This window comes from Bombina bombina, chromosome 2 (assembly GCF_027579735.1).
Source record: "Bombina bombina isolate aBomBom1 chromosome 2, aBomBom1.pri, whole genome shotgun sequence".
Lineage (NCBI taxonomy): Eukaryota > Metazoa > Chordata > Amphibia > Anura > Bombinatoridae > Bombina > Bombina bombina.
Window position 1 is genome coordinate 239,176,520 of NC_069500.1, and position 16,173 is coordinate 239,192,692.

At 38.3% G+C, this 16,173-nt stretch overlaps 1 protein-coding gene across 1 annotated transcript in view; it reads right to left on the minus strand.

The window, feature by feature from the left end:
• The window catches only part of MCTP1 (multiple C2 and transmembrane domain containing 1), a 1,142,062-nt gene that overhangs the window by 891,567 nt on the left and 234,322 nt on the right, over nt 1–16,173 (minus strand). The window contains exons 3-4 of the mRNA XM_053701494.1: nt 3,065–3,207; nt 1,803–1,882 (exon numbers count right to left, since the gene is read on the minus strand). Of these exons, the coding sequence (XP_053557469.1) occupies nt 1,803–1,882; nt 3,065–3,207 (223 nt within the window). The remainder of the gene's footprint in view (nt 1–1,802; nt 1,883–3,064; nt 3,208–16,173) is intronic.

Genomic DNA, 16,173 nt, shown 5'->3' on the forward strand with positions numbered 1-16,173 from the left:
TCATTCATATGTCTTCCAGGTTCCAGCATTTCAGACTTACATGTTCTTTATATAAATATTTTAGATTGCTATTCTACAGAAACAAACATCTTTACAAGGCACAGTCCCCAAAAAAAGCTCACAAAGTCCATATTATCAAATCTACTTTGTTAATGTCTAGTAATGCTATGTGAGATGGCAATCAGGAGAACTCTTATTAGCACTCGATTCTCATACTTCTCTACAATTTTCTTTTATTTCAGGTGATCACAGCCATGAGAGGATTGATTCTTCCAGAAAACAGTCCCCAGGAAGACATAAGTCCCTATAATGAAATCCATATTATTATGGCCTAGTAGCACTTTGTGAAAAGGCAGTTAGGAGAACACATATTAACACTTGATACTCCCACTTATCTCCAATCTACTTTTATTTCAGGTGAACGTAGCCATGAGGGTATCGATTCATAAAAGATACAGTCCTTAACCAAACATAAATAACTATATTTAAAAACATTACAATAAATAGGCAATTTTCAGTGTATGGGAAGGGAACCTTCATCATCTTCTTAAACATGACAGCTCTTTTAAGCACATAGAGAGTGTTAAAGCTTACATAATCATGCCATTGGAAAAACATTTATGATTTTTTTTTCAGGGTCAAATCAAGTATCTATTCCAATAAGGAACATATGTGAGAGGATGCATCATTTCCCTCCATATAGTGAGTATTTGCAGGAATGATGCCCCATTGGTAGAATTCCCTTTTGACTATATGCCAGGCCTCAGTTGTTGATGGAAAGGAAATAAATCTGTTGAAGCGAGTGTGTAGGGTGATCAGGAAATTTGGCATCACCTTAGAGAAGGTGCAGCTTAACATGCGTGCCAACCTAAATATTGCCATATTAACCCAAGACAGTGTCTCCAAGTCATCTTTTATCAGATTGCACTGATTACGGAGAGTTTGGCACATTAAGTGATACATCTCAGTTATTTTCACATCTCTCAAGCCCTAAAAGTAAATCTCTCTGTTATTTGCAGTCCAGGGGCTCCCAATCTCTCTTGATCTCCAGCATGGGAAGCAGCTCTCATCAACTGGCAAGGCCTCCCATGATCTCCAAGCTGGCTAGCAGGTACCGTCTCACCAACTGGGCAGGTCTCCCATGCACTCTCTCTCACACACTCTTTGTGTGTTGAATTTGATGTGCCAATTTTGATGTTGATATGTGTTCATTATGTTGTGCTCGGAAGGTTTGCTGTCCATATATTGTATGGTTGATTTTCCTGCCATCTGGTTGAAACCGATCCTCTCTTTTTCAAATTTGGAAATTGTGCTTTCATTTTCATTGTAACGGATCAGATTTCAAAAATCCTCCTTTGCTCTTTCTGGTTTTACAGAAGCACTGGACCCGGATGGAAAAAGACAGAGAGGGCAACTAACAAGGTCCAGTGCTTTATGACAAGGTCCAGTATTTCTGACAAGAGAGATACAAGAAAGTATAAGTGCAGGCAGTTATATTTAAGCAATGCCAAAACCTCACCCTGCTCCGCTAACATAAAGATAGTGCCAAAGCGAGTGAGTTGGATGGTGAATAAGATTGGCCTCAGAGTGTTTTTATTATGGTTGCTTAATCACTATTTTTGCTATTATGGGATAGGGTTTATGTTAAGAAACACAGTGGGCCACATTTTATACAATACAACTTTGTCAGTGCTGGTAGAAGAGTTGCTAATAGAAGAATGCTTTATAGTTATTGCCATGAACAAACACCATGTTTTAAAAATACACCTAGAATTGTGAATAGTAATTTAATAAAAAATTACCTTTGCAACTCTAACGTTGTGAGATCAAGAAATGCTGAGCCCATAAAATCATCTTGCAGACCAAAATCATAGTCAAACACCTGCAGTTCAAATAAAATGGGAAAAGAATGTACAGGGTAAGAAAAATAGCAATTTATTAGACAGAGTAAAATGATTTAAATATGTTACTTTTAATTATCATCTCAGTAATCTGTACTAGATTAACAGATCAGGAAACTTCTTTGTTTGGTACTATATACATTTATACAACCTTTCTGTTTTCAACAAAAATAATTTTTCATCTCCACCTGTTTTTGCACTTCTCCAAAGTCCAAATACACTAAATTAAAACTCTTTAAACCTTTACAAAAACACTAGAATACAGAAATTACAGGCCTATTCAAGATTACTTCAAGATTTAAGTTAAAGCAGTCGCAAAGTCCTAAAGATAGCGCATGTCGCTATTTGCTTGCGCGCAATTTACTTTCAACTTGACATGTACATGTTAACCTGCTTGTGTGCGGTGTTTGTGTGCGAGCGAATGCCTTTTGTATATAGATTGCAATGCAGTGCTTAATTGTGTATATATGCTTTCAAAAATATGAAATATGTCTTTAATATGAATTTAAGGGTGTTAGTGAAAAATATTATTCCTTTACAGTACAGGTTTAATGAAAGAGAAATCATGTTAGGTATTAGATTTTAGTTGTAAGTCGTCTTTGCTCCATATACTGATTGCTACAGAAAACTGAAAAGTGTTCTACTGGCACCAGTCAAATCAATTTGTTACAGTTTGTTTTCTAATATTATTCTGATATTGTACATTTGTATTTTTCTCCAAACTTTGAAAATCAGACCCTGTATCAATAATAAATTAAAGCGACAGTAAAGTCAAAATTAAACTTTTATGATTCAGATAGAGCATGTCATTTTAAACAACTTTTCTGTTTACTTCCATTATCAAATTTGTGTGCACGTGTCTTTAATACTCTATAGGAGCAGTGTTTTGCAACATTATTTGTAGCTTTTTTATACAATGTTGCAAAACACTGCTGTCATAGAGTACTAAAGACACATGCACACTCCTGAGCTCTTATGAGCCTACCTAGTTTTATGCTTCAATAAAAGATACCAAGAGAACAAAGCAAATTTGATAAAAGAAATACATTGGAAAGTTGTTTAAAATTGCATGCTTTATCTAAATCACGAAAGTTTAATTTTGACTTTACTGTCCCTTTAAGCTTTATATTTTTTCCAAATTTACAATAAATGATATAACTCACCTTTACATATAAAGGATCTTTAAGATTGTCGATAATAAGACTAACTTTTTCCTCCCAAACTGGATTAAGGTTTTTGTGTATTGTTTTACTTCGAAAAACTTCTTTTCCACCAATTTTAAATTTGACGTAAGGATCACTTGTTCCTAATAAAACAAAAACATACATTTTGTCACACATTGAGCAGGTATAAACAGTATTAGTAACAAGACATTTTCAAATCAGTCATAAATATTTTTTTAATCAATTAATACATTTAGATTGCTTTATTAATATTAACAAAAAGAAAATTTATGCTTACCTGATAAATGTATTTCTTTTTTGACACAATGAGTCCACGGATCATCTTAATTATTAATGGAATATTCACCTCCTGTCAGCAGGAGGAGGCAAAGATGACCACAGCAGAGCTGTTAAATAGCTCCTCCCTTCCCTCCCACTCCAGTCATTCGACCAAAGTTAGGAAGAGAAAGGCAAAGCCAAGGTGCAGAGGTGTCTGAAGTATACAACAACCCATAACCTGTTTATCAAAAACAGGACGGGCCGTGGACTCATCGTGTCAAAAAAGAAATAAATTTATCAGGTAAGCATAAATTTTCTTTTCTTTTTTAAGACACGATGAGTCCACGGATCATCTTAATTACTAATGGGATTCAATACCCAAGCTAGAGTACACAGATGATACGGGAGGGACAAGACAGGGAACTTAAACCGAAGACACCACTGCTTGAAGAACCTTTCTCCCAAACACAGCCTCAGCCGAGGCAAAGGTATCAAATTTGTAAAACTTTGAAATAGTGCGAAGAGAAGACCAAGTTGTAGCCTTGCAAATCTGTTCCACAGAAGCACCATATTTGAATGCCCACGAGGAAGCAACAGCCCTCGTGGAAAAGAGCTGTAACTCTCTCAGGAAGCTGCTATCCAGCAGTCTCATATGCAAAACGTATGATACTCTTCAGCCAAAAGAAAGAGAAGTAGCCGTAGCTTTCAGTCCCTTGCGTTACCCTGAGAAAAAACACAAAAAACGAAAAAGACTGACGATAGTCCTTAGTCGCCTGCAGATAAAAACCTTAAAGCATGGACCATGTCCAAATTGTGCAGTAGTCTTTCCTTCTGAAAAGAAGGATTAGGACACAAGAAAAGAACAACAATTTCCTGATTATTGTTCGGATCAGAAAACCACCTTTAGTACATAGAACTACCTTATCTGTATGGAAAATAAGATAAGGAGACTGATACTGTAATGACGAGAGCTCTGAGACTCTCCATTAAATGAACAGTACCCGAGGAAAGATTTAAACTTACAACCAGGAGTGTTAGCCACTAAGCTACGCCAGAGAGCAATAAGAAATAAAATATTCCCAGATAACAACTTAATATCTCAGGAATGCATAGGCTCAAACGGAGCCTCTTGAAGAACTCTGAGTCCAGACTCCATGAGGAGTAACCGGATTGAACACAGGTCTGATCCCAACCAAGGTCTGACCAAATAATTGTACATCTGGGACATCTGCCAGATGTCTGAGAATAAAATAAATAATGACAAATATTTGACCCTTTAGGGAAAATGACGATAAACCTTTCTCCAAACCCTCTTGGAGAAAAGACAAAATTCTAGGAATCCTAACTCTACTCCATGAGAAGCCCATGGATTCACACCAAAAAAGATATTACCGCCATATCTTAGGACAAATTACTAGCCTGAGACATGGTCACAATGATCGAGTTAGAAAAATGTTGCTTGGATAATATTAATTGTTCAATCACCAAGCAGTCAGTTTCAGATAAACCAAACTTGGATGAAGGAGGGGCCCTTGAATTAGAAGGACCTTCCTTAATGGAAGTCTCCAAGGTGGCAGAGATGAGATGTCCACGAGATCTCCACACCGAATCCTACGAGGCGAAGCCGATGCTATCAGGATCACCTAAGTCCTTCCCACTCCCGGAAGAAAAGTCTGCCTAAAACCTGGCGACACTGGCTGGATTCAAACTGCTGGCCTTCCATCTGGTAGGCTGCTTGCTTACCCACCAAGCCACTGGGGATTTTGATTGCTCAGAAAATCCGCCTCCCAGTTGTTCCACCCCTTGTGATGTGGATCGCCAAGAATGGGCATCTGCCCACTGAATTAATTTGGATACCTCTGTCATCGCTAAGGAACTCCTTGTTCCTTCCTGATGATTGATGTAAGTCACTGACGTCATTGTAATCGACTGGTGTCTGAAAAACTGGACCAAGGCCAACTGAGGCCAGGCCAGAAGACATTGTAGGTCGCTCTCAGCTCCAGAACGTTTATAGGAAGAACAGACTCTGACTGAGTCCAAACCCCCTGGGCCCTTAGGGAGCCCCAGACTACTCCCCACCCTAGAAGGCTGGCATCTGTTATCCTATCACCCAAGATGGGCTGCGAAAGCAGGTTCCCTGGAAGAGATGAACCAGAGACAACCAACATTGAAGAAAATCCTTTGTCTCTCCGATCCCTTACCTGAGCATGCCTAACTGCAGAGGTATGAGATGGAACCGAGCAAATGGGATAAGGTCCATAGCCGCCATCAGCCCGATAACCTCCATGCACTGAGCCACTGAAGGCCGAGGAGTGAACTGAATGACTAGACAAGTATCAATAAACTCTAATCTCCTGACATCCTGTCAGAAAAATCTTCATTGATATGTAATCCATTATGAATCCCACAGAGATACCCTTGTGCATGGGACAAAGGAACTCTTTTCCAAATTTACCTTCCACCCAAGAAATTGCGGGAAGGATAACACCATGTCCGTGTGAAATCTAGCTCGCTGAAAGGATGGCGTCTGGACTAAGATGTCATCCAAATAGGGCGCCACTGTAATGCCTTGTAACTGAAGCACCGCCAACAGCGATTCAGAGTCTTTGTGAGAACTCTGAAACCTGTGGCAAGACCGAAAAAAAGAGCCACAAACTAGAATGGCACATGAAGATATGCGTCCTCAAAATCCACTGTTGTAATAAAGTAACCCACGTGGATTTAAGGCAAATTCGGTAGCCTGCAAATCATGGTTTAGGCGGGGATATTTGTAACCCACCAGTGAAAGTGGACTCGCTGTGTGGAACACATAGGCGCAGCTGGATACGAACTCTCAACCTTCCCAGGGAAGAATGGAACAAATAGTTTCCATCCTGAAGAATGGCACACTAAGAAATTTGTTTAGACCCTTAAAATCTAAAAAGTGGTCTGAAAATTCCCTCTTTTTGAGAACCACAATCCGATTGGGAAACAAAATCTAACTAAAACAATCACTCCCAGGTCTGAGAGGTCTCCTACGCAGTGTAAGAACGCCTCTCCTTTTGACTGATCTGTAGATAATCCTAAAAGCAGGAACCTGCCTCTGGGAGGAACATCTTTGATTCCAATTGTATCCCTGGGACACTATTTTCTATTGCCCAGGGATCCTGAACATCTTGAACCCAAAGCTTGAGTGAAGACGGAAAGTCTGTCCCCTATAAGATCCGATCCCCGATCTGGGGCATGTCCATCATGCTTTCTTTGATTCAACAGCAGTTTTTATATATATATATATATATATATATATATAAGTTCTTTAAGTTTCAAAAGAGATTATTTCTATCAAGCCAGGTCCCAACAAGGTCTTCCCCTTGCAAGGAATCGCTAAAAGCTTAGACTTAGAGCATATATTCATAGAACAAGGCTCTAACCATAAGACTCTGTGAGCCGGAACAGAGAAAACCTGAACCTATGCTCCAGATTGATAACTTGAAGGGAAGAATTTAGAAATAAAGTAATTAGCCAGTTTGAAAGCTTTATCCTAACCTGGATCTTATCCAGGGGAGTATCCTTTTCAAAGATTGTCCATAGGACCGGAGAAAACAAACAAACTATCCTCTAAGGGTATAGAAGTTCTCCTAGCTAAGCTGGAAATTACTCTTCCTTATAACCTACTGGACACACCAGAATAGATTACACCGGAGGCGTCCCAGGGTATCTAAAAAACCTCCTAACTAAAAAAATTAAAAATGGAGGTGTTCAAGCCAACAAAACTTCACAGAAACATCTTCCTCTACAAGCTCATGGAAGAAATATTAGGAACAGCTACCACTGTATCCGCTTAAAAAACATTTTATCAGTTGTCTTCCTCGTAGCATGGGAAAGGTAGACAATGCAACATATATATCGCCCTGTCAGAAAAGGCAATGTCCTGTACCGGAACTCCAAATGGAGTTTGCGAGGAACCGCAGGGCACTGCATGTGTGATTGAAGATGATATGGACACTTTCATAGTCCCACAGACTCACATATGGAAGAATAATTAATAAATTCTTAACCTTTTATGAATAAAAATTAACATATAGCATTAACAAACAGTACCGTCACTTTAAATTTTAAAGTGCAACAATAGACAGTGATGAATTAACCTATAAAAACGGTATTGTCTGTATAAGTACAACACTTTATTGTAATGAGGATATAAAATGTTGTCTAAGTACAGGAGGAACTCTAGAACTACAAATGTTCCTCTATATCACAGCTTGATCTAGCAAAGGAGTCAGACCGCCTGTACTGATGCTGTCTCTTTATTCACATAAATAAGCAGCACATACTGAGTAGACCTAATTTATTTATCACTCATTGCACCCACTGTAGCGCTTTTCTGAAGCGCAAGCACTCAGACAGAAAAGTCTCCCTGTGTTTAAGTTTCTTTGTTAGGAAGGAAAAGTGCTGAATCAAAACCAACCTTTTAATATTAATATATAATAAACGTTGTTTGTGTGAGTCATGTATACATAAACATATATCAGTATAATACACTTGTTTTAAAGTGCAGCTGCAGACGTCACCCTGAAGTTTTTTACAGATGCGTATCGTGACAAAGAGCCTGTTCCATTGTCAGCTACGCTGTACATTCCTCCGCATCTTAAGTGCTCCGCTCCGTCTGACAACCGGAAGGTCTAGTCTCATTTACAAGCTCCGCCCTTCGTGGGCGTCTCATAAGTCATCTCCTGGTCGCCATTGAACAAAGTAAAGGCACCGGGTGTAAAGGAATACAGTGGCATAAGCAAAGGACCGCTGCCCAGCCTGTTACACCGTGAACAACAGTCCCCTCAACTGCAGCACAGTCAAACAAACCACAATTCCTGTGTGATCTCCCAGTCACCATTAGCCAAGCAAAGGCACCGGGAGCAAAGGGACAAATTGTACCCATCCAACGTAAACACTGAAACAGACTGAACAGCTTCAGTTTAAATAGCTGTTCAGTCCAAAGGCTCTATCTGTCAGAGAAAATCCCTTAGAGCATACACTCTGCCATACTCAATGTAAGAACACATGAGGCAAACTCCCTATTGGCTCCATTATTAGCTGAGACCGCCAGGAGATGAAACACAAGTCACCCAGTAACTGTATACCAACTGCCATAATGTCTCCTAACAGAAAAGGAGAAAGTCCAAGTCTAATGAGGTTTAACTTAATAAAGTGCCCAAACTTTTTCTGAGATCCTTCTCTCCCCAGAAATAAAGTTAGCATTTACCTCATCTTCTGCCTGGCAGCAAGGCAGTTCCCAGGTTTAGGAGGTCCTCTCCCTCCCATGACCCTGTAAATAAACGAAAGTCCTGAGTAAAATCCTTCAGTTTTTCAGTGTTAGGGCAGCATCAGTATGAGAGGAGCAGTGAGAATTATGTCCCACCAGTTCCCATTGCTCTAAAGCCACCAAAAGCTCTACTGTAGAGACTGATATGGACTACGGCTACACCCTAGAACAAAGCAGCACAATCTTGTACTACTTTAAAAATAATAAACTCTTGATTGAAGAATCTAAAACTAACACCTCACTTTGCCACTTCGTAGGCAAAGAGAATGACTGGAGTAGGAGGGAAGGGAGGAGCTATTTAACAGCTCTACTGTGGTGTTCTTTTCCTCCTCCTGCTGACCAGGAGGTGAATATCCCATTAGTAATTAAGATGATTCGTGGACTCATCATGTCTTAAAAAAGAAACCAAGATGATTGCAAGTTTATTGCATAAAGCCAGATAATAAGAATGATGAAAAAAATTATCACAAAATTAAAAAAGGTTATGGGATATAAATTGTTTAGTGAAAAGGTACAGTACAGTCAATTTTAAAGGGACACTGAACCCAAATTTTTTCTTTCGTGATTCAGATAGAGCATGCAATTTTAAGCAACTTTCTAATTTACTCCTATTATCAATTTTTCTTCGTTCTCTTGCTATCTTTATTTGAAAAAGAAGGCATCTAAGCTTTTTTTGGGGTTCAGGACTCTGGGCAGCAATTTTTTTTATTGGTGGATGAATTTATCCACCAATCAGCAAGAACAACCCAGGCTGTTCAGCAAAAATGGGCCGGCATCTAAACTTACATTCTTGCCTTTCAAATAAAGATACCAAGAGAATGAAGAACATTTGATAATCGGAGTAAATTAGAAAGTTGCTTAAAATGTCATGCTCTATCTGAATCACAAAAGAAAAAAATTGGGTTCAGTGTCCCTTTAATCATTCACAGTTCAGACACTGCATTCTGAGCTCCTGCAGGAGTTAAAGGGATACTGAACCCAAATTATTTCTTTCATGATTCAGATAGAGCAATTTCAATTTTTTATTCATTCTCTTGGTATCTTTATTTGAAAAAGCAGGAATGTAAGCTTACGAGCCAGCCCATTTTCTGGTTCACCCTCGATAGCTCTTGCTGATTGATGCCTGCATTTATCCTAACCCCCCCCCCCCCAAAAAAAAAAAAAAAACCCAGCATAACAGAGACATATTTAGAGGTGATTTATAAGTTTGGAAAGGAAATAAAGTCATACTTCATAGAGCTATCTCCTAGCTCTCAGTATACCAATAGTAGGTATCAAGCCTCTCTCCTAAAAGGAGAAAACTGGAACTGGAATTAAAACACATTTATTAAAAAACTGATACAGTGACCTTTAGAACGCCATTAAAATAGATAGATAAAGAGACAGACAGATATATAGATAGATAGATAGATAGATAGAGTTTTTCTATGTAAATAAAAAAAAAACTAAGGCTCTATTTCTGCTTAAAACAAAGTGATAGCAAAATGCTATATATTCTCTGGTAGTTTGGGCAAGTTTTTCTCTAAAATTCCAGGTAGTACAGGGGTAAAATTGTGTCAAATATGACATTGTTGTAGCATTAAGAGCACTTACAGTCTGCTGATTTTTCTCTATACTTTTGCTGATTTAACCTGATTGGTTGATTAATTTGGTAATTTGCCCTTGCTCCTAATTAACGTTAAAAGTTGATGATACATATTTTCCTCCTGACATTAATATAATCATGCACATCCAGGCAATAAAGCTATAATAATTTCCCTTACGTCTGTTACATCTATTCCATAATAGTTTTTCTCTATTGCCACTAGATGGCACTGTAAGCTAACTATATGACATGGTCATTCAAATAAAAAGCAGCAAAGCAAAGCTTCTACTGTACAATCTTAGTCACAGGCTGTTCTTAGTGAACAGGCTGGCTTCAACTTTTCCTCTGAGCTATTGACAATGTAAAAGTATTAGTGTGCACAATTCCTTAAAGGGACATATTTTTTTATTTATTTTAATAAAATTGAAAACATTCTGTTTTAAAATCAAATTAATCTATAAATGCTGAGACATTTCTATTTCCCCAACAATGCATAACCCCCATCAACCCACCAATCAATCTGTGATATATATTATTATTTTTTATTTAAAACCCAATGGTTTAATTTTCATTAAAACATGTTCATTTGACATTCAATAGGGGATTCATTACAGAAGATACTTTATACATTCATCTATATTTCAGCAAATGGGGAAGGGAAACTTTTGTAAATCAAGAAATGTATCTGCAAACTACAACTAGGTTTGCCAGCTGGTTGATAAAAAAAATAATACATATATATAAATCTCTCTCTCTCTTTCTCCCTCACTATATATATATACTGTATACTATTATACACACATATATAAAAATCTCTCTCTTTCTCTCTCACTATATATATATATACACACACACACACAGTATATATATATACGTCTATACAAAACAATGCACTCACTGGACTCTAGACATACATTCATACATTATATGTTCTTTTGAACAACTTTTCTTCTTGCTTCTATATATATTTGTTTTTATCTAGTTGCACATTGCTTTGCTTTTGTCACATTATTTTCTGACAGTCCCATGTCACAGGTCACACACATTTAAAGTTTTCATTATGAGCTCCATGTTCTAATCAGTGAACATTGCTTTTGAGCCCTTGTGGTGCAGTTGCTCTCATGTGACCCTGCTTAGCGCAATGTAAGAAACAGTGTTCATACGACTGCTGCTTCTTAACCTCTGAGATGGCAGAGATAAATCACAGTCCTTCATAGTGATTGACAGGCCCTGCTCACTGTGCTGCACAAGTAAATACAATGTCCAGTGCTGTTTGCTGTGAAGACAGGTGGACAGGTTCCCAAGTCAGAAACCTTGCACTCATGTACATTAGTACATTGGGCTCTAAGGGTCTGATGATCTAAAGTTCTCCGCTCAGATGATATAATTTAAAATGATCCTCCAGCACTAATCTAGGCAAGTAACCCGCCCTTGCTTTTACCCAGTAACACTCCATATACACTGTTACCAATGCGCTCCATATACACTGTTACCAATGCACTCCATATACACTGTTACCAATGCACTCCATATACACTGTTACCAATGCACTCCATATACACTGTTACCAATGCACTCCATATACACAGTTACACAGAATACTCTTGTGCATTGGTAACTGTGTATATGGAGTGTCACTGGGTAAAAGCAAGCAGGGTTACTTGCTAATTTCATATGCAACAATTTATATATATATATATATATATATATATATATATATATATATATATATATATATATATAAAAAGATAAAACTATCCAACATTATGCATTAAATTACCCGTTATAGATGGTAAATTGAACTACAAGTTTAATTTTAAAGCAATATAAACAAACACATCACACATCTAAGGACAAAAACTGCAACAAGTATCCTACAATACATATTTCCCCAACAATGCATTGTCCCCATCAACTCACCAATCAATCTGTGATATATATTATTATTTTTTATTTAACACCCAATGGTTTAATTTTCATTAAAACATGTCCATTTGACATTCAATAGGGGATTCATTACAGAAGATACTTTATACATTCATCTATATTTCAGCAAATGGGTAAGGGAAACTTTTGTAAATCAAGAAATGTTTCTGCAAACTACAACTAGGTTTGCCAGCAGGTTGATAAAAAAATAATACATATATATAAATCTTTCTCTCTCTCTTTCTCCTTCACTATCGCCTAGATTTAGAGTTTGGCGTTAGCCGTCAAAACCAGCGTTAGGGGCTCCTAACGCTTGTTTTGAGCTACCGCTGGTATTTAGAGTTAGTCAGGAAAGGGTCTAACGCTCACTTTGCAGCCGCGACTTTTCCATACCGCAGAGCCCCCTACGCCATTTGCGTATCCTATCTTTTCAATGAGATCTTTCTAATGCTGGTATATAGAGTCTTGGCTGAAGTGAGCGTTAGAAATCTAACGACAAAACTCCAGCCGCAGAGAAAAGCCAGGAGTTTAGAGCTTTCTGGGCTAACGCCGGTTCATAAAGCTCTTAACTACTGTGCTCTAAAGTACACTAACACCCATAAACTACCTATGTACCCCTAAACCGAGGTCCCCCCACATCGCCGCCACTCTATTAAAGTTTTTTAACCCCTAATCTGCCGATCGCACACCGCCGCCAGCTACGTTATCCCTATGTACCCCTAATCTGCTGCCCCTAACACCGCCGACCCCTATATTATATTTATTAACTCCTAATCTGCCACCCCCAACGTCGCCTCCACCTACCTACAATTATTAACCCCTAATCTGCCGACCGGACCTCACCGCTACTCTAATAAATGTATTAACCCCTAAAGCTAAGTCTAACCCTAACCCTAACACCCCCCTAAGTTAAATATAATTTAAATCTAACGAAAAAAATTAACTCTTATTAAATAAATTATTCCTATTTAAAGCTAAATACTTACCTGTAAAATAAATCCTAATATAGCTACAATATAAATTATAATTATATTGTAGCTATTTTAGGATTAATATTTATTTTACAGGCAATTTTGTATTTATTTTAACCAGGTACAATAGCTATTAAATAGTTAATAACTATTTAATAGTTACCTAGTTAAAATAATTACAAAATTACCTGTAAAATAAATCCTAACCTAAGTTACAATTAAACCTAACACTACACTATCAATAAATTAATTAAATTAAATACCTACAATTATCTACAATTAAACCTAACACTACACTATCAATAAATTAATTAAATACAATACCTACAAATAAATACAATTAAATAAACTAACTAAAGTACAAAAAATAAAAAAAGAACTAAGTTACAAAAAATTATTTTTTTTTTTTACAAACATTAGAAAAATATTACAACAATTTTAAGCTAATTACACCTACTCTAAGCCCCCTAATAAAATAACAAAGCCCCACAAAATAAAAAAATGCCCTACCCTATTCTAAAATAAAAATAGAAAGCTCTTTTACCTTACCAGCCCTTAAAAGGGCCTTTTGCGGGGCATGCCCCAAAGAATTCAGCTCTTTTGCCTGGAAAAAAAAAACATACAATACCCCCCCCCAACATTACAACCCACCACACACATACCCCTAATCTAACCCAAACCCCCCTTAAATAAACCTAATACTAAGCCCCTGAAGATCTTCCTACCTTATCTTCACCACGCCGGGTATCACCGATCGGTCCAGGCTCCGATGTCTTGATCCAAGCCCAAGCGGGGCTGAAGACGTCCATCCTCCGGCTGAAGTCTTGATCCAAGCCCAAGCGGGGGCTGAAGACGTCCATCCTCCGGCTGAAGTCTTGATCCAAGCGGCGGCTGAAGAAGTCCATCATCGGGCAGAAGTCTTCATCCTATCCGGGCAGAAGAGGAGATCCGGACCGGTAGACATCTTCATCCAAGCGGCATCTTCTAACTTCTTCCATCCGACGACGAGCGGCTCCATCTTCAAGACCTCCGGCGCGGATCCATCCTCTTCTTCCGACGTCCTAACACAGAATGAAGGTTCCTTTAAGGTACGTCATCCAAGATGGCGTCCCTCGAATTCCGATTGGCTGATAGGATTCTATTAGCCAATCGGAATTAAGGTAGGAAAATTCCGATCAGCCAATAGAATGCAAGCTCAATCTGATTGGCTGATTGGATCAGCCAATCGGATTGAACTTGAATCTGATTGGCTGATTCTATCAGCCAATAAGATTTTTCCTACCTTAATTCTGATTGGCTGATAGAATCCTATCAGCCAATCGGAATTCGAGGGACGCCATCTTGGATGACGTCCCTTAAAGGAACCTTCATTCTGTTTTAGGACGTCGGAAGAAGAGGATGGATCCGCGCCGGAGGTCTTGAAGATGGAGCCACTCGTCATCGGATGGAAGAAGATAGAAGATGCCGCTTGGATGAAGATGTCTACTGGTCCAGATCTCCTCTTCTGCCCGGATAGGATGAAGACTTCTGCCCGATGATGGACTTCTTCAGCCACCGCTTGGATCAAGACTTCAGCCGGAGGATGGACATCTTCAGCCCCCGCTTGGGCTTCGATCAAGACATCGGAGCCTGGACCGATCGGTGATACCCGGCGTGGTGAAGATAAGGTAGGAAGATCTTCAGGGGCTTAGTGTTAGGTTTATTTAAGGGGGGTTTGGGTTAGATTAGGGGTATGTGGGTGGTGGGTTGTAATGTTGGGGGGGGGTATTGTATGTTTTTTTTCCAGGCAAAAGAGCTGAATTCTTTGGGGCATGCCCCGCAAAAGGCCCTTTTAAGGGCTGGTAAGGTAAAAGAGCTTTTCTATTTGTATTTTAGAATAGGGTAGGGAATTTTTTTATTTTGGGGGGCTTTGTTATTTTATTAGGGGGCTTAGAGTAGGTGTAATTAGCTTACATTTTTTTTAATTTTTCTAATGTTTGTAAATATTTTTTTATTTTTTGTAACTTAGTTCTTTTTTATTTTTTGTACTTTAGTTAGTTTATTTAATTGTATTTATTTGTAGGTATTGTATTTAATTAATTTATTGATAGTGTAGTGTTAGGTTTAAATGTAACTTAGGTTAGGATTTATTTTACAGGTAATTTTGTAATTATTTTAACTAGGTAACTATTAAATAGTTATTAACTATTTAATAGCTATTGTACCTGGTAAAAATAAATACAAAGTTGCCTGTAAAATAAATATTAATCCTAAAATAGCTACAATATAATTATAATTTATATTGTAGCTATATTAGAATTTATTTTACAGGTAAGTATTTAGCTTTAAATATGAATAATTTATTTAATAAGAGTTAATTTATTTTGTTAGATTTAAATTATATTTAACTTAGGGGGGTGTTAGTGTTAGGGTTAGATTTAGCTTTAGGGGTTAATACATTTATTAGAATAGTGGTGAGCTCCGGTCGGCAGATTAGGGGTTAATGTTTGAAGTTAGGTGTCGGCGATGTTAGGGGGGGCAGATTAGGGGTTAATACTATTTATTATAGGGTTATTGAGGCGGGAGTGAGGCGGATTAGGGGTTAATAACTTTATTATAGTAGCGGTGCGGTTCGGTCGGCAGATTAGGGGTTAATAAGTGTAGGTAGGTGGCGGCGACGTTGGGAGCGGCAGATTAGGGGTTAATAAATATAATATAGGGGTCGGCGGTGTTAGGGGAAGCAGATTAGGGGTACATAGGTATAATGTAGGTTGCGGCGGTGTACGGAGCGGCAGATTAGGGGTTAAAAAAAATATGCAGGGGTCAGCGATAGTGGGGGCGGCAGATTAGGGGTTAATAAGTGTAAGGTTAGGGGTGTTTAGACACTGGGTACATGTTAGGGTGTTAGGTGACGACTTAGAAGCTGTTTCCCCATAGGAAACAATGGGGCTGCGTTAGGAGCTGAACGCTGCTTTTTTGCAGGTGTTAGGTTTTTTTTCAGCTCAAACTGCCCCATTGTTTCCTATGGGGGAATCGTGCACAAGCACGTTTTTGAAGCTGGCCGCGTCCG